The 27,482-nt window shown below is 43.4% G+C and overlaps 1 protein-coding gene across 3 annotated transcripts in view; it reads right to left on the bottom strand.

The window, feature by feature from the left end:
• Positions 1 to 16,985, bottom strand: part of PHF10 (PHD finger protein 10) — a 45,473-nt gene extending 28,488 nt beyond the window's left edge. For all 3 annotated transcript variants that reach the window (XM_018559985.1, XM_018559986.1, XM_018559988.1), the window contains exons 1-5: positions 16,857 to 16,985; positions 12,673 to 12,800; positions 9,158 to 9,288; positions 7,064 to 7,147; positions 3,284 to 3,417 (exon numbers count right to left, since the gene is read on the bottom strand). In XM_018559985.1, coding sequence (XP_018415487.1) covers positions 3,284 to 3,417; positions 7,064 to 7,147; positions 9,158 to 9,288; positions 12,673 to 12,800; positions 16,857 to 16,931 — 552 coding nt within the window. In that variant the 5' untranslated portion in view covers positions 16,932 to 16,985. The remainder of the gene's footprint in view (positions 1 to 3,283; positions 3,418 to 7,063; positions 7,148 to 9,157; positions 9,289 to 12,672; positions 12,801 to 16,856) is intronic.
• Between the last annotated feature and the right edge of the window lie 10,497 nt (positions 16,986 to 27,482).

Below are 27,482 nucleotides of genomic sequence, written 5' to 3'. Positions count from 1 at the left end.
GAGAACTCAGAGATTTCATCCCACAAAGTAACTGCAACTGAAGGGGTAAGGTGTAAGAGAGGCACCCTCACAAGGGCAGACAGGAAAAAGGAAGCAAGACCTTAGCTCCAGAATGGTGAGATCAGATCAGGAAGAACTGAAGATGAAACCAATAACATCCTCCCTGGCAAACATGAGGTGCCACTGGCACACCAGAAGCATCCTGCAGAAGAACTGCTCTGCCTATCCCTGACCTCAAGCTATTGATCTAAGAAACCTCCTAATCCCCCAGGTCCATCGAAGCACCAAATGCCGTGAAGCAAAGGACGGGAATCTTAGCATTACCACTAAACGGGTGTGGCTGACTAAGGGCAGAACAGGGAAATGCATCCAAAGAACTTTTTTTTTTTAAGGGCTGCAGATCAACCAAAGAAGGATTATAGGTGGACAGGCCCTACAAAGTCATTAAGACAAGCTTCTATCAGAGAAAACAAATGTGTTTCATCAGCTGACCATCCAGGGAGGAAAAGAGCCCTCCAACGCCGATCTCTACCTGCCATGCAGGATCTGAGGCAAATCAAGGTATGCGAACTTCTCCATGTCCATAGACTACCAAATGATAGGGACGAGTTCCCAAGGGACTGTCCACAAGGGAATCAGTATCAGCAAGGCTAAGACTTGTGACATTAACCAGCACAGAAAACAAAAAACCCCAAAAACAACTAACTACTGTCGAAGGAAGGATTCCGACTCGTTCTCAGTTGTGAAGGCATAACAGCAACTAGATGGTGTCCAACAGAGTCAAAACCAGGAGAACTGCACAAGGCAGGATCCCCCACTGTAGAAGGAACCTGTTCTGAAAGGCCAAACAATAGCCCTGGGGATAATGGTTCTCTAATGAGCAAAGCCATTCAAATATAGGGAGAAGAATCCAAATCAGATGCCTGGAGAAGCTGACGGATTACACCATAACTACCAGGCGCATAGAGACAGATATGTTAAACTTCCCAGAAACTAGACCCTTACCTATAGGGAGGGGCGCTGAAATATAATCGAGAAAAAAAAAAAAAGAGGGAGAAGACTCCGAGAGGAGGTTCCCCAAATTATCCTGAAAGGGAAGGAAAGAGTTTAACTCCCTGTCTGATGAAGAAGAGTCTAACAGTACATAGGCTGTGGACCTTAGCAGCCAGGAGCTAAGTTGGTTGACCTCGCCAACAGGTGACAGACCATTTCCAGCACTGAAACCTAATTAATTCAGATTCAGGCAGATCTTGCATGTGTTATGCCCTTTAAGATACTGACTGCCAGAATACACAAAGCTCTCTTCACATGAGGTCATGGAGCATCCCACAATGGAGATTCCAGGAAAATGCACTAGTCTCAACACACGAGTCAAGGCAATGAGAAGTACCAGGTGTGTATGGGCAACACTGGGGATCAAAGCCCTTATCTAGTTAGAAAACAGTAAAAGCTGACCCTGGTTGACCTAGTAGGTCAATGAGTCCCTTTAGAAAGGAGGGATGCTGAGGCTTACCATTTTCCATTAAGGGCCTTTCATGTCCTGAGAACAGGGGGTCTCGTTGAGGGATAGAATGGTGGCCCAGATACTGTAGGCGGCAGTATAACTCAACTGTATTTGAGTCCTGACCACCAAAAGTTCCCTTCATTTTGCCAGTTCAAATTTAGCATTCATCACTACTCTATTACGTCCCATATATCACCGGAATACCAAGTGGTGGCAAAAGGGAAAGCTTTCCGTTCAGGTAGCACTGGTGCAATAATTACAACTTTACTTAATTGCCACCCATCAAGAATGCCTCACTGAATCCAGTTAATGCCTGGCCAATGTCTATGGACCACACCTTAATGAATGAGTATCCTAAAGGTGCCCATACACTGCACGATTATCGTACGATAATCGTATGCGATCGGTTTTTCGTACGATAATCGAGCAGTGTGAACGGAGACGTGCGACCCTTTCTACTGTACGGTCGCACGTCTTCTGTCGAACCAGCATGTTCGAAAACCAGCCGGGAATCGTACGATTCTCGGCTGGTTAGAACGGTGCTCGGAAGATAAATGCTGAACGGGCCGGTGTGCGCACGGGCACACTGCCCGTTCAGCATTGCGGTCATCGGAAGCCCGCCCCTCAGGGGGGTGGGCTTGCGATGATCGAGAGTGCGATCTGCCTGTCCAAGATAGGCAGAGCGTACGTTTTTTTAATCCCTTTACAACCATCGCAAGACTAAAGTCTTACGATGGTTGTAGAGTGTATGGCCACCTTTAAGCAGGGCTCAAAATTTCCACTCGCCCCCTCGCAATTGGCGAGTGAAAATTGCCGGCAGGGCGAGGGGGGAAACTGCCGCCGCTTCAGCAGCGGCGATCACCTCTTCGGTTCTCCCCATTTCTCTTCTCATCTTCGTGCACTCTATAGCTGCAGCGGCCGAAGAGGAGAAGAGAAGGGAGAATCAGTTCAGCTGGCTGTCCGTCACCTGCAGTCTTCCTCCACAGGCAGGGAGGAAGACTGCAGAGCTCCAATTGGCTGGCCGGCAGGACAGCGCGGGACCTGAAGGGAGGCTTCAAGTGGGACATGGAGGACACATCGCTGTACCCCTTCCACCCCCCCCCCGCCCCCCACCCCAACCAGGAAAAAAAGAGGGCACCTGAATCAGGTCAGCCATGTGCACTGTAAGTCCCTGTTATTTCTGCCTTTTTTTCCTGCACTATGCGTTATTTCTGCCTTAAAGCGCTGACCTCTGCACTGTGCGTTATTTCTTCCTTAAAGCGCTGACCTCTGCACTGTGCCTTATTGCTGACCTCTGTACTGTGCGTTATTTCTGCCTTACACCACACATGACAAAACAGGATGAAACCTGTTAAAGTAGATACTAAGTGGCATTCAAACAGGAGGACAGCCAAAAGAAAACCAAAACCTTTAAATGTTTAATTGGAAGTGAAAAATATAGTATCCAAAGCTAGAATCTCTTACCCAACTGTATTAACAGATCTGTGTTTTGCTATACTGGTTTGAGCTCAGTCAATTCTTAAAGCCCGACTCCAGTCAAAAAGCATTTTTTTGGTGTTTATTGCATCTCTTTTATTGAGAAGCTTTCACCTCACGTCCTGTCCTGGTGACCACAAGGGAAGATCTTCCCACTGGGGACAGATATCAATACAAGCATGATGGAACTTCTCACTTTTCCCTACTCTACTCTAACATCCATCATGCAATCATTTGTAAATATTGTTTTGTAAGAACCACATGCACCGAGTATTGTTTTAACTGCACAAACATATTACTTACCGAGTACTCTTTGTAATGGTCTGTAATCCGCTGGCGTTCCTTTTCTTGAAGAATGACCGAGTACTCTGCATGCTTGGCTGGGTATTCCTTCATCATAAGGTCAATTACTTCATCACTTCGTAAAGCTGTCAGACCTTTAAAGGGCAAGGGGAGAGGAGTCTAATGTTCTAATAGTCTAGCCAGCAAGAACACAATACCAGACTTTAGTATTTTAAGAGTGGGAGGCAGGATCTATCGAATTTGTCTAAGGTCCTTTAAAGTAAACTGTACTTTACCCAAGCACAGCAAATAACAGGTTCACTTTAAAGCCAGCCCCTGCAGCATATTATACACGACTCCCCTTTGCTCCCCTGCTGCTCCATTTGTCACTAGCAGGAAGGAGAAAAAGCCCTCTGTAAAATAATCTCAATTCGAGCTTACAAAAAGCTAGGGAGTATCTCCTTTTCCTCATGTGACAGCACGGATGCTTGAGTAGCCAATTGACAAGCAGTGCCGTCATATGGAAGAAAGGGCAGCGAGTCACATATTCCACTAAACCTGGTATTTCTATTCACTACCAGCATTGAGCAGATCAGTGAGGTAGGAAATGGAAGGTATGTACAAAAATAGAAAAAAAGAGCTTCTAAGGCACCAAATCACAAATTTGATAGGTTTAAATAATTTTATTGCAAAGTTAAAAAAATTAAGATTTGCCCACTGCTGCTCTGGCACGGTGGGCAGTTGTGGATGAACGAAAATGTAATGTAAAAGATTGGAGGAAAGCAAGAGCAGATTTAGTATTTCTTTTTTTCCCCATCTCATTTACACAAATAAGGAGTTTGGTCTCCCTATTACGATATCCTCTCTGCCCTTTTCGGGTAATAACATTGGAGATTAGGTCTGGATAGACTTTTTTGATCTATAGGGCACTTTCCGTTCACTCACATAACCCCTTATGGGCTACGGATGTGATGCTGGTCTGGAGTTGCTTGGAGGCTTGGCTCATCTATTCGTTGTGTCTTGAGAAAGATCGTGTCGAAGATCTGGGTGACCCCCAATTGGAGGAATCACTATCTTTGAGGGTGTAGACTGCATGACAATTTAGGATGGTGATATATGACTTTTTCCTCTCTTTTGGGGGACCTGGTAGCTGATCTACAGCATGTTAGAGGTTAATTCTTATGGATCACAAGCAATTGAAACAGACATTTTTGTAAAAGCTTTCAATGTTTTTTAACTTGGAATAGAATTATTTAAACCTATCAAATGTGTGATTTGGTGCTCTAAAAACCCTTTTTTCGATTTTTGTACATGCTTACGATTTTGGGGTGTGGCACCATTGGACAGAGGTATCACCAATGCACTGTAATAAAGGAAATGAAAGGTGAGGAAAAGGGGAATGGGGCGGGGGAGGCATTAAAGTAAACCTGTTGCTTTGTGCTGAACAAGCATAGAAAAAAAAGGTACAATCTTTAAACAACCCAACTTGTTACAGTAACTTGGTAAAGAAGAACAACAGTCTAAACATTCGACTTTAAGCCTGTATTGGCAGAGCTGTTTAGTTTTAAAATATAACCCATTATTAATTTTACCTTTCTTAAGTTGGGAAGCGAATTTCTTAATTTTCCCACGTATCAAATAATAACAACAACTAGAGGTGCACCTATATTTCCCTTTTAAAATAGAAAAAGAGATTGAGGACACAGAGTCCTCAATCTCTTTTGCTGTGTCCTCTGTTATCAGAGAGCAGGAATCCTCTATGAGGACATGGTATGTTTACTATAACCACAATCATGAATGAACAGGAGGTGATGTAGATCACTCCCATTCATTTATAATTGAGGCTATAGTACACATACCATATCCTCAATTATGTACAAACACTCAGCGATCACTGATCGCTGAGTGTTTGTACCTTGCTCTCCTCTCTGACACGCTGTCACAGGAGGCTGAACGAGTGGTGCAGGGAGGAGAGCTCAGCCTCCTGTGACAGTGCTGTGGGAGAAAACAAAAAAGAGAAGGGCGCCCACCCTAGTGTAGATTCTTGATTCACAAAAGTGAATCAAGACAGAAGTGTATAAGGTAAGCCAGAATGACATCTGCAACAAGCTGCACAGAAGATTGTGTGACAGCACAGGACTCCTTACGATGACGCGTTTCCGTGGCCACGCCCCCTTCGTCAGATCTGTCACACAATCTTCTGTGCAGCTTGTTGCAGATGTCATTCTGGCTTACCTTATACATTTCTGTCTTGATTCACTTTTGTGAGTATGTTTTTATTGTTACCTCAATATACATTAAAAAGAATCTACACTAGGATGGGCGCCCTTCTCTCTGTTTTCTCCCACAGTATTGCAGCTTCCAAGGCTGAAGTGGGGCAGCACCCCTAGTAATCCTCACCCGCAACTATCCTTCATTTGTTGGTCAACGTTTGGCGCTTCTGATTCATTTTTTATTGGTTCCTGTGACAGTGTGGCCTGTCTCCGCCCACACACCGCTCTGTCGGACTGTGATAGGAGGCTGAGCAGTGTGGGAGGAGACGCCGGCAGCTCACATCGCTCTCCTCCCGCAACGCTCGGCTGGCTATCACAGTTTCTCTCCTCCCCGCTGGGACACAGAGCAGCGCACAGCGAGGAGGAAAGAAAAAACGGATGCGCCGCTGTATCGGCAGGAAATGGCACTTTCGGCATTATGCCAAAAGTGCAATTTTTGCCCGATATGTTTCAGCAGCCGATATATATCAGTGCATCCCTAATAACCATAATAATGATTTAGTGATAGGCATGCTATTGTCTGTGCCCAGCCTACCACTGACAGCCATGTCAAACTCAAAAGGAAAATTGGCTGCACACAGCTCTCAATTTTTCTTGCATTAGTCCACATGTCTTCATACCAGTATTTTGTAAAAATAAATGTTTTTGGTGGAAATGAGTGCATAGCTGTGTTCTTCTTTAACCCCTTCATGACTGAGCTAGTTTTCAGTGCATTCGAATAAATGCACAGCATAAGACAGCTCAGGTAGGATTTAGAAGTAAGCTTTAAAGTGTATGTTTCAGACAAAGTACACTTACCCAAACTGTTTAGTCCTCCTGGTATGAACTCCCCAATAACCCCACCCCAAGGAAAACCGTGGCCTGTTTGGATGTTTAGATCCTATGGATCTAATCTTCCACATGGCTAGCTCAACCTATGCAGTAAGTCTCCACCTGGAATTATATAGGGTCATCCCGATACTGGAGATGCTCAGTAGATGACCCTATAGAAATCTGCAAGGGCTCACTATCAAGTAGGGCTAGTCGTAAAGAGCTTTTCCTTGGAGAAAATAAACAATGGCACAGGCAATACCTGTCCTATGTAGGTAAGGGGGGTGTCGGGTAGTTTAGGTCGGAAGGGCTGTGAAGCATGGGCAGTGTACATGGTCAGAAACTACACTTACCTTTTAAAAAAGCCACATAAAAGCTGTTTATTAAGTGGCAACTAAAGCTATTGCCGACAGTCAACACAAAGTCACTTTTTATAAATGCTGGCCTTTTCATTTTTCAGATTCTTTCTATAGTGAACAAAGATGGCCTTTGGCCATCCTGTATGTTGGTGTATTTCCAGTTGTGTTCTATAAAGGCAATCTCAAATAAACCAACATGCAGGAGAAGTAATGGTCATCTTCAAACAATTACATTTCAGAGAAAATGTCATTAAAAAACAAAACAAAACACTAATTTTTATGGCTTAACTAACCTCTATTCTTTACTCACAACTAACTATTCACAGTTGAGCTTAGGACTATTGTATCTATATAGTTACCTAAAGTACACTGAGTTTCCGTAATGACATTTAGCTCTCGCAGATACAACTTCTCCTTGTGCGTCAGATCTCTTCGTTCTAAATCTGTCAAGAGAAGGAAGTGTTCTTGTAAAAAAAAAAAAAGCAGTTCCAGGCAACAAATACAAGGATACGAATGACATCCAACAAACACAGCAACTGTGCTACAGTCAGTGTTCACTCTACTTACCTTTTGGCCTCATTTACACTATTCATTGCATTAACGTACGTGTGTTTTTACAACATGTTACCACACATTGAGGCTTGCTATGTGAAGTTTAGCGACTCACCTTATCGCATGGGAAATTGGACATGCACTTTTTTTTTTTTTTTTTTAAACGCGCAGCATTCTGCCTCCCCATCTGAGTGCTGGGAGGAGAAATACTAGAGGGCAAAATCAAGACGGAATGTCCAAGTAAATGTGGTGTAAATAAGGTAATTTTACAACTGTGTGGGTAGAAGCAACACATGACCTCCAACCAAAACTGAAAGAGGTTACCTCACAAAAACTTTGGTTCAGAATAGGTCAATATACGCTTTGCTGCCCTGGTTTCCATATCTGCATTACACAGAGTTTGTAAAGACAACCTCAACCATGCAATAGGTTTTGCCAAACTTCCATGAGTTTCTCATGCAAGGAGGAAAAGGAACTTGAATAGTGCAAATAATATCCAAAAATGTATTAAAAACCATAGAGTCACTTGCCCTATTCCAGGTCCAGCGTTCTGAGGAGTCACCACCTTCAGTATTGGGTGAAGATTAGTTGTTACTTCTACCTACACGGTGGTGAAATGCTCTCTACTGAATTGCAGTATCTTCTTGGAATTTCTGTTATATGGACTACACGAGGTCTCTTGGTGCACTGCAATTTATCTCTTTGGATTTATATTAGCCCAGACTTTTTACATATCATTTATTTTGAACTTGATATCAAGACAGATTTTGGTATCTATACTAGTTAAGTTTAAAGATAAAGCAGAACTCCAACAGATATCAAAGTTAAGGCAACACTAAACTTAAGACGTTAAATCTTAAAAATGCATTAAAGTACCTTAACTATTAACAATAGTGGACCCTCTTTGTGTATCACTCAGCTGTAGATCTCAAGTCATCTCTGAATTGGTGCTGACACTGTCCTTCCTTCTGGAGGGTGTCTACTTTTGTTCCCCATGGTCCCTGTGTGTGTTGTAGTCACCGCTCCAAGCTCGCTCTTTGATGGACTACAATCTCACGTATAGTTTACTAATTTGTATTGAGATTGTAGTCCATTACGAGAGCGAGCATGGAGCGGTGACTACAACACACACAGGGACCATGGGGAACAAAAGTGGCCACCCTCCAGAAGGAAGGACAGTGTCAGCAGCAATTCAGAGATGATTGAGGATCTACAGCTGAGTGATGAACAAGTAAGATACCATTTTGTAAATACTTTAAAAAAGGTACTTGAATGTATTTTTAAGATTCAACTCCTGAGTGTCACTTTAAAGGAGAACTATGAGGTGAGTGAAAACCACTCAGCAACATAATTCTAGCCGACCTGTGACAATGAAAGTGTCACAGGTCGGCTCAGTAGATCGGGAAGTGAGCGAACACATAGCGTCGCTCGCTCACTTCTCGATCTATCCCTGCAGAGAGAAGTGACTGTCATTCACGGCTCCCTGCAGGGATTTCCCCCCTCCCCTGTCCGATCCTCCAGCACCGAATTGGCGGAACAGATGAGGGAGGGGGCGGGAACAGCTGGCTCTGCCTCTACATGGCAGAGCCAGCTGTCAATCCCGCAGCTGGGTGGCCGTCCCGGCTGTGGCGTCTCGTTATTACGCGAGCTATAGCTCGCGGCATACTGAGCTTTGGGTGACGGGAGGACGCTAGTTTGTGTCCTCCCGTGACCCTTAGGAGAACTATGGGGAAAAGCCTTAACCCCATAGTTCTCCTTTAACACACATTGATAATATTTACATCAAGCTTTTCTACATGTACCTATTTGAAAACATTGAAATTATTAATTTAAAACACTGAAAACCTATACCTCCTCATGAAACAATACTTTCTTTACACGGAATCACATTTCATTATTACCTGGGTATTTGCGTTTAAAGGAAGTGATACCCAGATATTCACTGACTTGCTCTTGTAACATATAGTACTCCCCTGTTTCATCTGATGGCCATTTGTATTCAACTAGATTTTCGGCTGGAAAATAGCTGGAGCTGGTGGGAAAAAAAACAAAACAAAAACATTTATATGCACAATATTTTAAGTAAAATATTCAACCAATGAACGTATTCACAAACCGATATTAAAAGAACTCTGGGCAAAACTTTTACTAACTCTTGAAGTGGGGCTAATCCTCTACTGCAAGCGTTAACTGCTTGTTTTGTCTAGGTGCTTAAAAAAAAAAAAAAAGATATACTTGCCCGAACAGGCTTCCTGCATCTCCAGTCTCTAAAGCCCGTCTCCTCCTCTGCTGCAGTACTGGAATGTTCCTCAGCGTATTCACGGATATAGTGTACATAATGTAATTCATGGGACACTAGACTGCTGCAGAGGAAGGGAGGACTGGTCTAAGAGCAAGTCGGCTCCACAGTTCACGGAAGTATAACTTTTTTTTTTCCCCTAGACAAAAATAAGCAGTTAACCCTTGCAGTGCAGGGGTAGCTTAGATTATCCAACGATCAGCCATAACATTATGACCACCGAGAGGTAGGCAAGCCGGCGGAGGCAGTGTGATACTTGGGGCAATACTCTGCTGGGAAACCTTGGGTCCTGCCATTTATATGGATGTTAGTTTGACAAGTACCAAAACATTGTGGCTGACCAAGTACACCCCTTCATGGAAACATTATTCCTAATTGGCAGTGACCTCTCTCAGCAGCAAAAATGGTTCAAGAATGGTTTGAGGAACACGAGTTTGAGTTGGTTGACTTGGCCTGCAAATTCTCCAGATCTCAATCCAATTGAGCATCTGTACGATGTGCTGGAAAAAAGTCCAATCCACGGAAGCCCCACCTCACAACTTACAGGATCTGCAACTGATGGCTTGGTGCCAGGCACCACAGCATAGCTTCAGAGGTCCAGTGGAGTCCATGCCTCAATGGGTTAGGGCTGTTTGGCAGCAAAAGTAGGACCTACTCAATGTTAGGCAGGTGGCCATAATGTTATGGCTGATTGTGTATATCCCTAAAGGTGGCCATACACTCTACAACCATCGCAAGACTTTAGTCTTGCGATGGTTGTAAAGGGATTAAAAAAACGTACGATCTGCCTATCTTGGACAGGCAGATCGCACTCTCGATCATCGCAAGCCCGCCCTCCTGAGGGGCGGGCTTCCGATGACCGCAATGCTGAACGGGCAGTGTGCGCGTGCGCACACCGGCCCGTTCAGCATTTATCTTCCGAGCACCGTTCTAACCAGCCGAAAATCGTACGATTCCCGGCTGGTTTTCGAACATGCTGGTTCGACAGAAGACGTGCGACCGTACAGTAGAAACGGTCGCACGTCTCGATTATCGTACGAAAACCCGATCGCATACGATTATCGTACGATAATCGTGCAGTGTATGGGCACCTTAACTCCCAGCTTCAGGCAGCGTTCTGTGAATGACAATATGTAGAGGGGGCGAGGACATGATACCAGTGGCAGTGATGTCAGCAGCGAGCAGGCCTACCCAAGAGAACCAAGATATCATTTTCAAAAAAGAAGCTGAGGTAAAGATCTCCTATCAAGCCGGGAGTTGGGCTTTAGGCATAAGCCAACCAATTTTGTCGGATCTAAAACATTACATTTTTTTTTTTTTGAAGGGTGAATTTTGCTGCTTAAAGGAGAACTATGACATGAGTGCTTTTCACTCACCTCATAGTTCTAGCCGACCTGTGACAATGAGACTGTCACAGGTCGGCTCAGTAGATCGGGAGGTGAGCGTACACATACCGGCGTTCGCTCACCTCTCGATACTGTCACGGCTCTCTGCCGTGACAGGGGAGGGCGGGTACATCTTTAGATAGGCAGAGCCAGCTGTCAGTCACGCAGCTGGGCGGATCCCGGCACAATTGTCGGGATCCGCTTCAGCTGCGGCGTCTCAGTATACCGCGAGCTACAGCTCGTGGTATACTGAGCCTAGGGTGACGGGAGGACGCTAGTTTGTGTCCTCCCATTACCCTAAGGAGAACTATGGGGAAAAGCCCTAACCCCATAGTTCTCCTTTAACTGAATATTTGAATTTCTTCCCAGCAAACTAAAAAAAAAAAACGGCATCTGTGTGCTTACAAATTTAAGGAATGTTTCTCCATTGAAGGTTGTGTGCTTTCATTCTAAAAGAATAGAGACAACATAGTGGGAACTTTAATATGATATAATCTTGAGTGCGAATGTATTTAGGGCTCACGAACAGTATCAGGACTCTCCCCCCGGTTATGCCCCTCTCTGTCTCACTCCTTCTGGTGTGTTTTCCATTATGAAAAATAAAGTGGGAAAAAAAAAAATGGTGAAGCCCTCGAGGAATGGTAGCACCCTTCACCAGTGCCAGGGGACAGACTAGGCAAGATGGGATATGGACAATGCAAAAGGTAACAGATTTGTAAGCATGCATTCACAATGTTTTAACTTGCAATTCAAGAGTGTTTGAATAAAAAAGCAGGTGTAGAAATGGAAGAGAGCCCTCCGCACACCTTACAGCAGTCCCGGCCAATTTAGGATGATGGTGCTCGAAGTGACCAAATCACGGATGGCACAGTGCAAACACAAAGCAAAAAGGTAAAAAGTCACCAGCACTCGATTTTTTGAAACTAAATATGTCCCTTTATTGGACAAAAGACGTCATAGGGGAGCCTTATGACGTCTTTTGTCCAATAAAGGGATAAAAAAAAAAAAATCAAATAGATTGTGTATGCATTTCTGCCGGGAAAAAAACTTCCTACCCTTTTATCTAGCAAATGTTTTGCTTACACTGCCTGCGTTGCATGTACAATGCTGCTAACACTCAATGTAGCAAGCAGTCTACTGTGCTCCAGCAAGTATAAGCAGGAGAGACATCATCACTGGGTGTTAAAAAATAAAAAAAAGATGAAGTCCAGGACATGATGGCAGCTGTGGTATAAAGAATGCAGACCTGTCAGCACTCAAAGATGGTGAACTAAAATTGGTGAAAAGCTGCTTGAATTGGACAAATACCACCAAAGGAAAGTTCTATCTATCTCAAATATAAAACTCATTTGGGTACAGTGTTGCATGGCCGAGTAATTGTCAGTCAAACAATCACAGCACTGAAACCTGGCTTGAAAAAACTTTTTTTCAACTTTGTCAAAAAAGCCGGGTGGTAAAATGTCAGTTGAACAGTGATTATAGCCAATCAAATGAACTCACGGTTTGGGTATTCCGAGGTGCCGCCAGCTGCTGAATACAATAGCCAGCAGGGCAGATTCCTACATCCACCCTGTTTGATGTGGAGTGGGGCATCGACTGATCTCTGAAATCTACAGGTGTAAGGCTAGCTTAAGAAGTACACTGTGTAGAAGATGCAAGTATGCATATTATGGCTTGTCCTGTCCTGTTCAATGTTATTAGATGCATTAGGTGATATGGACAATTAACTTACCCAAAATCTTGATTTGAATTTTCACAACTTGGGGAAAATTCGCCAGATGCTGCCCTCCTCCTTTTTATTGGCTGACTCCCATCATTAGACGTTTCCTCTGCATCTCTGGCATCGTTTGAATTCTCTTCCTTAAGTACGAAACAACAAAAATGATAGGATCAAATATTACCACATAAAATAAACTGTATGCATTGCAGGAACACTGCTGATCACAGACAGTAACTCTGTCTTTTAAACGCATTACAAATACAGTAAGGGCCTATATAGATCTGTGAGTGGCCTTCAAAATACATTGCGTTGTTTATTTGGGCTGCATAATGCAACAAAACACACACACACACACACACAAAAAGGATACATGCATTCATTTTAATGCAGTGCAACACAACACAGTAATGCAGCAGAATGAATGGCTCCGCACCAACGTGCATAATGTGCATTGCTGCAACCCAATAGTGTGTATCCAGCCTAAGAAACTGCATTCTCTGTATAGAGCTAAAGACCCCGATGGTGATATAGAATAATCATCCCAATAATGTATGCTGGATACTCTGCAGAGGGAAAGAACTGTCTTCTGTTTAATACCTAAGAATAAAGATGAAGTAGAGGAGAAAATCACCAGCACTCAGCGATATAATTCAATGTGTCCATTTATTGGACAAAGACGTCACAATAACAAGAGCCAACGTTTCGAGACCGCACAGGGTCCCTTCCTCAGGGCAGAAAGACGTGAGACGTTATTGTGACGTCTTTGTCCAATAAATGAACATATTGAATGATATCGCTGAGTGCTGGTGATTTTCTCCTCTACTTTGTGTCTGCACGGCGCCATCCGTGGTTATCACTGCGAGCACCATCTTCTATAAAGGCCTGGAGTGCTGTAAGCTGTGCAGAGGGCTCCCCTATCTATCCACTTGAATAAAGATGAAGCACGCAGGAATTGTGTCATATTAACTGTTCTTCTACCTGCGGACATCTTGGAACGGCAGACTGTTATTTCCCCACCATGGATTAAAAAAGGTCAATGGTAAAAAGGTCTGTCGGCGGCCGCTCACGCTGCCCACTGTGTACTGATATATGATTAGATCAGTTCAGTACCTTGTGATCGATGTGACGACCAATCACATGGTAGCGTTTACATCCCGCTCCCCTTCCTCTTACAACAGAGGAAGGATAGTCATTTATGAATTAGTAATCAATGCGTGGGGCAGCAGCAGAATCTGGTCCATTTGTTCATTTCCACTGACTGGGCTCTTTTTCATCCCCCCCTTACATATCAGATCTCCAGACTGTCTGTATGTGACCTGTATATTAACCCTTCACCTCCACATACTGTATGTACATTGACCCCTTCATCTCCCTATATGTGACCTGTTCGTTATTCCCTTAACCTCCTTCTCCCTCTGTGTATGACCTATACATCTAACGTATCTAGTTCACCAGTAGCCAACCTGCATCTTTTAACCTCCTCAATACCGCAATGTTTCTTAAAGAACTCCGGGCAACATTTTTCTTAACCCTTGCAGTGGGGCTACTCCTGCACTGCAAGGGTTAAGTGCTCATTTTGGTCTAGGGAGTAAATAACAATGTTATACTCACCCAAACCGCGGAGCTGGCCGGCTTGTCACCTCCTCTGATGCAGTGACGGTATGTCCTCGACTTCCTCATCTCCTACACACTGTGTATTAGACGTGATGACTCGAGGATCCTTAGATCACTGCAGTGGAGGGGGAAGAGAGGCTGGAAAGACTGCTTGCATTGCAAATTGACTCAGAGGAACAGGTATGTATAACTTTGTTAATTTTACACCAAGATGAATACGAACACTTAAAGAACTATGAGGTGAGTGATTTCCACTCATCCTCATAGTTAGAGCCGACCTGTGACAAACAAGCTGTCACAGGTCGGCTCTATCGATTGGGAAGTGAGCAGACACATGCCGCTGATCCGCTCACTTCCTGATTGGCTCCCTGCAGTGATCCCCCTGTCCCCTCTCCGAGAGAGCCGTGACAGGATCGAGAGGCGAGCGAACCCGGTATGTGTTCGCTCACCTCCCGATCTACTGAGCCGACCTGTGACAGTCTCATTGTCACAGGTCGGCTAGAACTATGAGGTGAGGGAAAAGCACTCACCTCATAGTTCTCCTTTAAAGGCTCAGTAGATCGGGAGGTGAGCAAACACATACAGGGTTCGCTCGCCTCTCGATCCTGTCACGGCTCTCTGCAGAGCCAGCTGTCACTCACGCAGCTGGGCGGATCCCGTCAACTAAGTCGGGATCTGCTCCGGCGCCGGTGTCTCAGTATACCGCGAGCTGTAGCTCGCGGTATACTGAGCTTAGGGTAACGGGAGGACGCTAGTTTGTGTCCTCCCGTTACCCTAAGGAGAACTATGGGGAAAAACACTGACCCCATAGTTCTCCTTTAATTTCCAAAGAATTGTGGGGGAAAAAAACGAGATCACCTTGGGGTATCTTCTTGGTCATATTGAGGGTGTTCATACTGTCCTGGCATTTTTATTTGACATGTTTTGTAATAGAAAATAAGGTAAACTTTTTTTCCCCCCCCTAAATGTGTGGTCTTTTTTTATTGCATAGTAAAAAATAAAAAATAACCCAGTGGTTATTAAAAGGAGAACTACGGGGTCAGTGCTTTTCCCCATAGCTCTCCTAAGGGTCACGGAAGAACACAAACTGGTGTCCTCCCGTGACCCAAAGCTCAGTATACCGCGAGCTACCGTAATACTGAGACGCCGCAGCCGGGACAGATCCCGACAATGCTGTCTGGATCCACCCAGCTGCGTGAGTGACAGCTGGCTCTGCCTATCCAGAGACATAGCCAGCTGTGCCCGCCCCCTCCCCCATCCATTTCACCAGTCAGTGCTGGAGGATCGGACAGGGGAGGGGGGGGGAATCCCTGCAGGGAGCCGCGACAGTCACGGCTCTCTGCAGGGATAGATCGAGAAGTGAGCGAGCGACGGTATGTGTTCGCTCACTTCCCGATCTAATGAGCCGACCTGTGACAGTTTCATTGTCATAGGTCGGCTCAGATTATGAGGCCGAGTGAAAATCACTCGCCTCATAAATTCTCCTTCAAATACCACCAAAGGAAAGCTCCGTCTGTCTGAAATCTAAAACTCATTTGGGTACAGTGCTGCATGACCGAGTAAAGTAATTGTCAGTCAGACTAACACAGGACTGAAAGCTGAAAAAATGGCCTGGTAATGAAGGGGTCATTACAGGATGGTAGTCAAGTAATCAGCATACACCACAGGAATGTTAAAGAAAAATCTCTGGGCAAACCAAAAAACTACCCGTACAGTGGGGCTACCTGTGCAGTGCAAGGGTTATTTACACCTTGATGCCTAGGGGACAGGAAAAATCTATTTTACTAACTCGATCCCCCTCTCCCACTGCTGCCTCTTCTCTCCGGAGGTCTGAGGACCACTAACCTCATCACATCTAATGCAGTTTGCATAGATGCGAGGACGCCACGGGTCATTCCACCAACCAGAGCGGAGGCAGAATAAAGGAGAGCGCTGACCGCCGGGGATCAGGTAAGTAAAAGTGCTTTACTTCGGTCCCCTAGGCATAAATGAGCAGTTAACCCATGCAGCACAGGGGAAGCCCCACTACAAGGGTATTTATATTTGGTTTGTCCAGTGATGGCCTTTAGCACATACATTGGTCTCTTTTTAGTTAATAAAACATAGAGCAGGAGTGGGCAGCCCCCCACCTGTTGTGGAACTACAAATCCCATGAGGCAGTGCAAGATCTCACAGCCACAGGCATGACTCCCTGTGACAGATGCATGATGGAATTTGTAGTTTCACAACAGCTGAAGGGCTGGAGTTTTTCCATCCCTGACATAGAGTTTCAGAATCAGAAGTCCTGCATCATCTCACCCAATGTAATAAAAACATGAGAACACAAATGATGGAAAGGACATAGAGAAGGATGGAAATGTCCGAGCAGGCAGACATTTCCACATGTATGTGGGTAATGCATTAGAAGACACAAGTCACTGACGTGTAAACGACAACAAACACAAGCAGCTGTGAATGAGATACAGACAGAGCACAGGGAGAAGGGTTCTTCCCCTGACAGCACACGCTGCTTCAAGGACCGCACACACCCACACACACACACACACACACACACAAGTCACATGGACAGGCGGCGACCTCACCTTTAAGGAGGGGGGGGCAGGGGTGGACGAATCACTATCGCATTGAGGCCTAATCGGCGACAACACGGCAGCCATATTCAAGCTAGCACATGAAATCACAACAACGGGAACACAGCACGAAGCAAGCCACGCCCCTAGCGCGCACTCCCACCTATCTGTAACAGAAGCACCGCCCTCTACACCTTAGTCCGCACAGCAAGAGGATCCGCCCTAAGCACGCGAGCTTTGTAAAAACACGCCTTATTAGCCTAAGCTCCGCCCAGAGCCTGGCGCACTGTGTACGGGATGGGGATGTAGCGCCCGCCATTTTACATGGATGTCTGTGAGGGGGACGAGGAGGAAACACTGAGGAAGTTTATAATACGTGTGTGGCATATTCAGTGAGAACTAGCAATGGTTCTCTCACACGTCTGCAGTGAATTACAATGTGTAACTGCAGAAAGAGTCCAGCTCGGTTACAGTAGCCCTGTACCTAGCAGATGTGTGCTTGATAAAGTGATCTTGTTAATTGAAATAAAGGGTTACCATGTAAAATAAGTACTTACATTTATTCTGTGGCTATAATTACAAGGAGCATGTCTGCGCTCTTCCTTGCTATCTAGGGTTGCCACCTTTTCTTCAAGCGAAACTCGAACAAACTAGTGAAATTTTTTGGGGAAAACGAGTCGTTGCTTATGCATATGTAAATAGAGCCACCCATTCATATGTAAATATCACAGTTGAGACTATAGATAACAAACATGTCAAGCGTTTAAAATTGGGTGAGTCTGTGCAACGGCAAAATATTATGATACTCATGGAACTGCAAGTGACATTGTGCAATGTCAATTATGCAACATAACAAACCCAACTTTAAATATAAAATAAAACACTAACACTTTTATTTGGCAATAAATGGTTGCAGCATTTTTTATTGGTTAACTGAATACATTTCAATAAATATCATAACTTTATTAAAGATCACTCAACCAAATAAATATTTATTGCTTGGATAGAAAAGCCCAAGCACACCAATCATAATAAAGTAATTAAATTTCAAAATGTCCCCCTCAATGAGGTGACAAACCATATAAATAAATGTCGCGACAAGCGAAGCAAGGATGGGATGGAGGGGTAAGCTCATCTGGAAGACAGCTGACAAAGGTGAGGGGGGTCACAACGTCTCCTGTCTCAGATATAGAGAGCTCCTGGCCGGCCGTTTTTTTACTACGGCCGGCCCGGAGGCAGTTAACGGGCATCGCTGCCTGTTTTAAAATGTCGGCATTTCCCACTCTGCGCGAGGGGGCGTGGCTGAGCGGACGTCTAAAGACGCTCGCTCATATCTAGAGAGTTCCTGGCCAGCCGTTTTTTTACAACGGCCGGCCGGGAAGTGGTTAAAAAGGGGGCTTCAGCCAATCTGAGGCCATCAAAGAAAAAGAGTTTTCCTGCCTAAAACGTTTGCCTGGATAAAGTCTTCATCCAATCGAATTCAAGTTAGTTTTCCTGTCTAAGACGGTAAGTCTGCCTGGATACTGTGTTAACCAATCACCTGTCAGGAAGAAAGCAGAAAAGAGCGGGAAAACCAAACAAGATGGGGGAAAAAGAACTACAAGTCACTGCAGATCCATGGGGGGGGGGGGGGCTCACCTAGGGTTCGTTCATCCCCCCTTTTCAATATTGTCCATAGACAGCGCTTTAAAAACCTTTTCCGCTGTTACAGTTAACAATGAAGTTTGGCCCCAGAATTATTGTATCTTGTCACCAGCCCACTGACACCAACGTACTTTAAATCCCTCCCACTGTTAGCACAGTTCGGGTACACCCACTCTTCGGCATAAAGCATTTTACACTATATTAAAGGAATCCACAGTGAGCAATGGTACCCTCCAATGGTATTTACACTTACCAAATTACCAGGGGCCCCTTATGAAAAGGAAGGTCTGAATGCCTAGAGTGGTATATCACCACATTCAGAAAAACATAAATTCTACTATATTTTTATGGCTCCAAATCAACCCCATGATAACAAATATAGAAAGGAGAGACACATAGCATACAAATGCACTGTTTATTAAAAATAAATTCCAATTACTCACAGGTGTACTATTGAATAGAGTGCTGTGCCTTTGCACTTTCTCTTCCCCTGCGTACGGACGCTCATATGTTCACTGGGACATCACAGTGCTTTGCTGACGCAGCCCAACAGTGTGAACCCAGCCTCCCTTCCTGAAAACGTTCCTAGCGCTGCTGCTATCTTACAATTTCCAGGTATGTCAGATACTGGGGGTGCAAGCTGGTCCATGCTCAAAGACGCGCAGGCACATGTGCACGCAACCCTGCAAACGCACTTTGGTACATAGACACGAGCACAGGGGAATGTTTACAGTCAATAGCGCATGCATGTTAGCAGGCACAATTTGTCTATTTAAACGGACATCATCAAGTTGCTGAGTGGTCGTCAGCTTGTCCCTGTGTGCCCTGCATTCTGTTTCTGTGTTCCTGATATTCTGTGTGTGAACCCAACTTGTGACCATTGACTCTGCCTCCTCCTTCTGACTTGGTACCCTGTCTCTCTGCTCTCCCATGTATGATTCTGGCTTACGATTCCTGACCTTGCTCCTGATCTGGGATTTGGCAATTCAAGATTCTGCTTCCCGTGTATGATCCCGGCTTCGAACCTGACTTCGCTACTGGCTTTCCACTTAGTGCCTTGTCCCACTGGTAGTCTGAGCCACCCCATCTAGCCAGGGCTTCTCTGGCTCCATGCCTGTTACCTGATCCAGTTCTGAAAGATCCCGGTGTCATCCTGGTTTTGTAGACTCACCAGCTGGTCAAACGCACTAAAGAGCCTCTACAAAACCCGGACAGCCACCAATACCAGTGCCTGTGCCTCTCACGTCCTTACATCCTCTATCACCATCTCCAGAGTTGTGGGACAAGAGGTGCACGAGTAGCCCCCTTGGGTCTCCATTCAGGTACGTGATAGGGGGCGTTTTAGTAAAGCATTTGCGACACTTTGTGTTATGGCCATATTAGAAAGTCCAGTGCCAAATTCATGAAAGCAGTGTGACAGTTCTCTCGCTATTTCCGATGTGTGCAACTAATTCAGGTAGATTTTACGTGTGACACTTTTACATTCTTGCCCAGACCTGGTTACAATCACAGAAGGTTACAGGATGGATTTCATCGTTCAAATACCTTTAAGGTTTATATTATCAAGCTACCAGGGGACACTGTCAGGGACCAAACCCTTTTGCCTTCTCCTAGTGGAACTATTGAACCACAGTGTACTGGTTCTCCTGCTTCAGAAATAGAAGTGTCATGGGTTTCACTCTACTTTTAAGGCAATTTTGTTTCATTCTGAACTTTAAACCTTTAAACGAACAAAACTAAATATGTTGGAAAGCACTCAGTACAATTTCGTCAGTACAATCCTTTCTCCCCCTCAGGATGTTTCTTGCCATCCCTAGATCTGAAGGATTGGTAACTTCATGTTCTCTTCAGGAAGAGCTCTCAACACTTCTTGAGAAGGTAATTCCATACCTAATCATTTTCTCCTTGCAGAATCTCTTTAATAGTTGCTAAAAACATATAACTGACACAGGATTGGATGAGGATACTTGGTGGGTCATAAATCTGGAGAAATCAAGTCTAACTTTTTCACATGTGGTTTGTTTCCTGGAACACACTATACATTCTAGAGTCCAACAGATCTTTCTGCCAAATTAAGCAGTGTCATTCAAGATGATTATACAAGTGTTGGCTCTGTTTTCACTTTCTATCCTAGCAGTGCAATTGGCTTGATTTGATCTAAGACCCTTTTGGTCTTTTCCACTAGGGGTTTAGCACTGTTGCCCGGGGGCTCTGGACTCCCAGGTAAGGTTTCCAGGCCAAGTCAAAATATACCTTTGATGGAGAGGTATGTTAACCTGTTAGAAGATGTGGTCCTTTCCAAATTTCTAGAGGATAACCACAAAGGCAAGCTCATGTGACTGGGATGCCCACCTGGAGTAACCTGTGACTCTGGCTCAATGGACCCAATAAGAGACCATATAATCCCCAAATGTCCCCAGTGCCATAAGTGTGGCTAATAGGGCCACGCCAAGAGATATTCTTTGCAGTTGCTTTAATGGGATATTTTTTGTAAGCAAAAAAAAAACTTAGTTTGGTATTAGATAGTGTGATTAATCTTAATAGTTTGTACAAATTGTAAACAGAGGTATAGGATTCAGAGAGTTGCATAGGTGGTAACTTTGAATTGGTGTTCATTTAGTCAACTAAAAGTTTTCCTCATAGTTTTCGTCAGCTGCATGTTTTCAGTGACAAAAATTAAATGAAAACCCAATAAAAACGAACAGGGTTCTTCACAAAAGGGTGAAGAGTTTGGAGAAGGCAGGAGAAGGGAACAATCTAGGACAGCATAGCTGAACTGGAAAGTGACCTTGGAGAATTTTTCCAAATCAGCTATTTTGGCCTAGATTGTTCACTTCTCCTGCCTTCTCCAAACTCTTCACCCTTTTGTGAATAACCCTGTCAGTTAATAGGACTAAAACTGTGACGAAAATACATTGCAATTTTCTCTACTGGAGATTTAGTCAACTAAACTAAAACAATTTAGATGACTAAAATACGACAAAAACGAAATGCAATTTTATTATAACAAATTAGACCGCGCTCGGATATGTGACATCAAGCTGCAATACTATCAAAGTGTGTGTTCACTTTCCCATAAATACTAGTACCTCCTGTACTGCGCTTTGCCCATATTTTAAAACATGTATAAAAACTTTTATAAAGCAATTTGTGCAAAAACAAAAAAACAGGGAATTATAAATAGAAACTATTTGGGGGGAATTTATCAAAACTGGAGCAGGCAAGAACTGGAGCAGCTGTGCATGGCAACCAATCAGCTTCTCTTTTCAGTTTGTTCAATTAAGATTTAAAAATGGAAAAGAGAAGCTGATTGGTTGCCATGCACAGCTGCTCCAGATTTTGTCTGCTCCAGTTTTGATAAATCCCCCTCCCTGTGTATTCACAAACTTTTATGTGTAATCACATACAATAAAATATTCAAAATGTGCCAAGTCCCATGTGTCAAAGGGACTGCGTCCCAAACTGCCCCCAACTTCTTTGAGGAAGTCGAATGACAAAATGCGTCAGGGTGGCGATAGATGAGCTGTTTTTACTGCGTTGTTTGTGAGTGTATTTTAATCTTTTTTGATAAAAAGCTTTGTTAAGATACTGCACAATGAGAGATAACAATCCTTTTGTTTGAGCTATATACTGGGAGTATCCCTAAGTTAAGTAGGAGAAGGAGACCACTGGTGGATTGGAATGCATGTATTCTGTCATTTGGAACAGAGTGGATATATAAAGGAAGGAGATCAGATTGGAGTTATCCTAAGCATTCTATGATATTTGAAAAACGAATGAGGAAAAAAATTGATGGTTTCATATTATTATTATCATACAGGATTTTTATAGCGCCAACAGTTTGCACAACACTTTACAATGTAAGTAAGACATTACAATTACAATACAATTCAAGACAAGATGGTAATGAGGGCCCTGCCCGTGAGGGCTTACAATCTAAAGGGAGGGATGACATAAATACTTTCTTAATATATATCTGGTGAGTGCATTTGAAAGCATTAAGGAGCCCGATGACACCTGGGATTGAGGATTCATCACACAATTCATTTAAAGTCATTGGACTATTAACAATGTGGGGTGTTGTAATAATGACACATGGAACATGTGATTACACAGAAAAGTTTGTGAATACACAGAATTGTTTATATTTATTTTGTTTTTGCACAGATCGTTTGATAAAAGTTTTTATACATGTTTTAAAATAGCAGTAGAGGAGGTATTAGCATAAATGCCATTTTAGTTTTACTCGTATTTTAGTTTTAGGAATCGTTTGAAGAAATGTCACCAGCACACCAAAAATCCTTACAGGATCACCATGTGTTAATTTAATAAGAAGCATGTCAAAGACTGGCAAGCGCTTTCGGGGCCGCGCAGATTCCCTTCATCAGGCTTAACATTGACCGTGAATTTTAAGCCTGATGAAGGGACCCTACGTGGCCCCGAAAGCACTTATCTGTGTTTGACATTTCTTATTAAATGAACACATGGTGATCCTGTAAGGATTTTTGGTGTGCTGGTGACATTTCTTCAAACGATTCCTGTAGTAAGCAATGCCATCCGCAGTCACTATGAGCACCCTCCCCTGCCATTGGGATTTTCGATAAGGAGTGCAGCAAATATTTTTCTATTCTGCTCGGTACCACAGAGGTACCGAGCAGAATAGCCGAGCCGAAACGTTTTAGTCGACTAAATTAACACTGGGTTGAATAAAGACTCAGTTCAACCTATACTGCATGCGTGTGTATATACATGTCCCTAACAACTCCCATAACCCTGTATATTCTATAAACTGGGGAAACTTATCTAAGTGTTTTTGAAGTTATCAGTGCTTTCAGCTGATACAACTAATTGTGAAAGGGAAATCTACATTTTCACTTCCCTGGCAGGAAAAAAACCCTTACGCTGTCTGCAATTAAAATGCATCTTGCCCTACTTCTTGTTGTGTCCACATGTCATCTTTATAATTCTTAGTTTAAACAATTAAATTCCTTACACTGTAGTCCCTGTAGCCCCCATTGATGAATTTGTATATTGTAATCATATCCCCTCTTAGGCACCTCTTCTCTAATGAGATCAAGTTTATTGCTGTAGTCACTCTTCATAACTCAGGCCCTCCATCCCCTTTATTAATTTTGTTGCCCTTCTCTGAACTTTATTTGGTTCAAGGACATCCTTCCTGAGGAATAGTGATCAAAACTGAACCACATACTCAAGATGAGGCCAAACCAGTGATTTATAAAGTGGTCAAATCGTGTTTTTATCTCTTGCAAATGTCCCTCTTATAATGCAGGATAGTATCCTCCTTGCTTTGCTAGCTGCATCTTGGCATTGCAGGCTATCGCTGAGTATGTGGTCTATAAGGACACCCAGATACTTCTCCATCCCTGACTTCCCCTGCAGAGCACATTCTAAAGAATATTTTGCTTGCACGTTCTTAGCTCCCAAGCGTATAACTTAATATTTTTCAGCATTGAATTACACCTGCATGCTGCAGCCCACTTCTCAATTTAATTTAGGTCTTGCTGCAGTAAAACTATGGCTTGTTGAGAAGTTATTGGCCTACATTGCTTGGTATCACCAGCAAACAGTGATATTGAGCTATTTATTCCAACCTTTAAAAATGTATGAATAAGATAAACAGAACTAGTCCCAGGACCAACTTTGGACCATTTAGACAGTAAGCTGTTATTACTTCTCAGTTCCTGTAACCAGCTTTTCCCCAATGTACATATACGTTTTTCAATGCCAATAGGGCTTAATTTGTAAATTAAGGTACACTGGTACTTTTGTGATTTTTAGCAACTAGCCTGTTAAAGCGAACAATGCTGTAGCACACCTGCCATAAGACAAATATAAAGCCATTATTACAGCTATTCCTCACTTAACAACCGAGTTCCGTTCCTACGCCTAGGTCGTTAAACTAATTGGTCATTAAGCGAGGAACTGTACTGTATGTACATTACAATATTCTGAATAAAAAAAAGGTTAAAAAGCAACTCCAACTTGATGACTTTGTTTTTATTTGCCTAACTCTTATATATATAGTACTGCAATGTATTACAAAACATAGAGCTACAGTACTGTACAGTACACTCAGCAAAAATTACTGTACTGTACAGTATAAACATACAAAAAAAGATATTCTGGCTAACATTTTAGTCATCGAATCCTTCAAAGTCATTGCCAGTGTCATCATCAAAAGTTATTATCAGGAGCTGTAGAAAGACCAGGTAAAGGAAGATGACAGAGTAGAAATGGAAGTACTAGTAGGGGTAGGGGTCCTGGGTGTAACTGTCGAGAAGAATCCCATTAATGTGGTCTGCTTTGTAATTATCTTTTTTTCTTCATAAATTTCACAATAGCATCGTGAATGTTCACTCATTTGCCGCTCCACTTTCGCGAACCGCTCAACATACGGATCCATACCCTCTAGTGCTTACATAGCCACATTCACTTTCGAGAACACACCAGCTAATCCCTTTACAGTGAACTTATTTGGTACTTCTTCTATTATTTCCTTTTCTTCTTCCTCCTCCAAGTGTTGCTGTGCTTCCAACTATTAAATCTTCAGTAGTTAGCTCTCCCTTTACATATTCCACTGATTCTCCAATATCTTCCGCTTCAACGCCTAAATTAAGCATTAAGCAAGTTCCACAGTTGTTTTATTTATAACATCAACATATTCATCTGTGTCAAAATCTTGAAAATTATTCACACAATGTTTTAGGCGTTTTTTCCATATGCCTTGCATACACTTTTCTGTCACTCCCTTCCAAGGTGATTCATTGTTGTTTATGCAATCTAAAATGTTGTATGATTTCCAAAAATCACAAAGAGTTACTTCATCATTTTCTGTTGTTGCTACAGTTTTGGAAAAAGTTGTGCGCAAATAGTATGCTTTGAATGTAGCTAAAGCCCCCTGGTCCATTGGCTGAAGGATAGCAGTTGAAATAATGAAAGGCTCATTGGCATTCTTTTTTGTATATGGTCATCAAACCAGATTGCCAATAAATTCTCCATATCATGAATCAGACCTTTCTGCTGCCTAGTTATTATGGCTTTAAAGCCTGTTGATGCTTTCACTGCCTCGTTATCTGTATCTTTCACGATTGTTGAAATGGTTGAATGTGATATGACTGCTAGAACAGATAAAATACAGATATGACTGCTAGAACAAATAAAAAAAATCTCATTTACAGATATGACAGAAAAAGAGCCATTGCCCAGGGCAACCAATCAGCTTCTCTCTACAGTTCGTTCCGTCCAATCAGCTTCTCTCTCTCTCATTTTCAAATCTTAACGGAACGAACTGAAGAGAGAAACTGATTGGTTGCCCTGGGCAATGGCTCTTTTTCTGTCATATCTGTAAATGAAAAGAATGGTGGGGGAAGGGGGGACATTGGGGAACCTGGATTTGGAGCAGCAGAGAGTAAATGTGACCCAGGATAAGGGGGAGATCTGAGAGAGACACCGGACACACAGAAGGTCTACAGAACAGCACAAGTGAAAGAAGATTCTACCTAACACAGACACATAGAGCTATGACTCATCTCTGCTCTCTCTCCACAGAGCAGAGAGAGGAGGGGGGAAACAGCTGATTGCAGTTTAGAGATAACAACCCGACCCTCTGAGAGAGACGGATTGAAGATATTGTGGAGGGAATTTTGAACTTCAAGGCCTCTGGCCTGTAAAAGAATCTATAAAATAAAGTATGAAAAACAGCCCTGTGACTCCTAAGAATGCACACACATGTACATCCCCCCTGCACCTCCCATTACCACCAAAAACTCAAAATCACTTACAAAGGTGAAAATGTCCTTTAAATCAAGCCCCCACTGACCTCTGTACAGACACTGTGGATCAATTCATCCTCAAATTTCACAAAGAAGCACTTATATTTGCTCGGTTGGGTCTCTCAGTTCTCTGCTCCTCTTGTCCATAGCTAGGTTACAAATAGGTATATCTTTCACCTGGAATCCTTGAATTCTGCTTCCTCTGAACAGTCATGACATGACCAAGTGCCAAATTCTGTCAAATTGTCTCAGAATGTCCCATAACTGAGTGATAGTGCCTGCTTATCTCTGCTAAATGAACAGAGAGTGATAGTGGATTGTCAAAAAAAATTAAACTAGCTTGATGAATGGCCTTTATTTTTTTAAAGGTATTTTCTTATTTTTGTAATAGTAATAAACAATGTCTGGATAAAATTTATTCTTACAATAATTGGAACATAATACCTAATACAAAAAATACATGAAACAAGAAACAGATATACTGTAGATTCAGAACAACCATACATATACAACATATAAACACATTCTACCCAAGCTCCCTCTCCCATATCCCTTTAGTGACAGGTACACTTCCATAGTTCCATATTTTTATTTTCTGACCCATTTAATGGTGAGTTAAGAAAAGGCAGCAGGAGACTAAGAGGGTTATTCACAAAGCTGCCGAAGGATCCAGCCGTAGCTTTGGCTGATCCTTCGGCTAGCTTCGGTTACGGGAGCCCTTCGGTTCAGTAGAACCGAATGGCTGCTGTGTAGAGGCTATTCACTATAGCCCGTACAGCTCCCGAAGTTGGTCCAGCCGAAGGCATATGCTTCGGCTCGACTGAACCGAGGGGAAATCCGAAGTTGGCCATTGGCCTGGTGAAAGCCTGCTACTGACAGCTTGGCGGAGCCAGCCATCATCTCACAGCTGGCTCCGGCCACTTGCATTGACAGATCAGCGTCCCCTGGTTACCTGATCTGTCATTACAATGAGAACTCGGCAGAGCTTAGCGGAGCCGGCGGTGATATGAAAGCCGGCTCTGCTAAGCACTCATCGTAGTGACACCATAAATGTCAGTGTAATCCCTCTGGCAGAGAGCTGCAGGTGCAGCATTAAGGCCCACATTAAAGTCAATCGCTGCATGCTGTTGTCGGTGGGTATTCGCTGGCCCCATGCTGACAGACGTAAGATCTCAGACACCCCCAGTCTGTCCTCGAAATG

This window comes from Nanorana parkeri, unplaced genomic scaffold (assembly GCF_000935625.1).
Source record: "Nanorana parkeri isolate BGI_ZX_2015 unplaced genomic scaffold, ASM93562v1 scaffold424, whole genome shotgun sequence".
NCBI classification, from domain to species: domain Eukaryota; kingdom Metazoa; phylum Chordata; class Amphibia; order Anura; family Dicroglossidae; genus Nanorana; species Nanorana parkeri.
The sequence above is the reverse complement of the archived record's forward strand: the minus strand, read 5'-3'. Positions and strand labels throughout refer to the sequence as shown.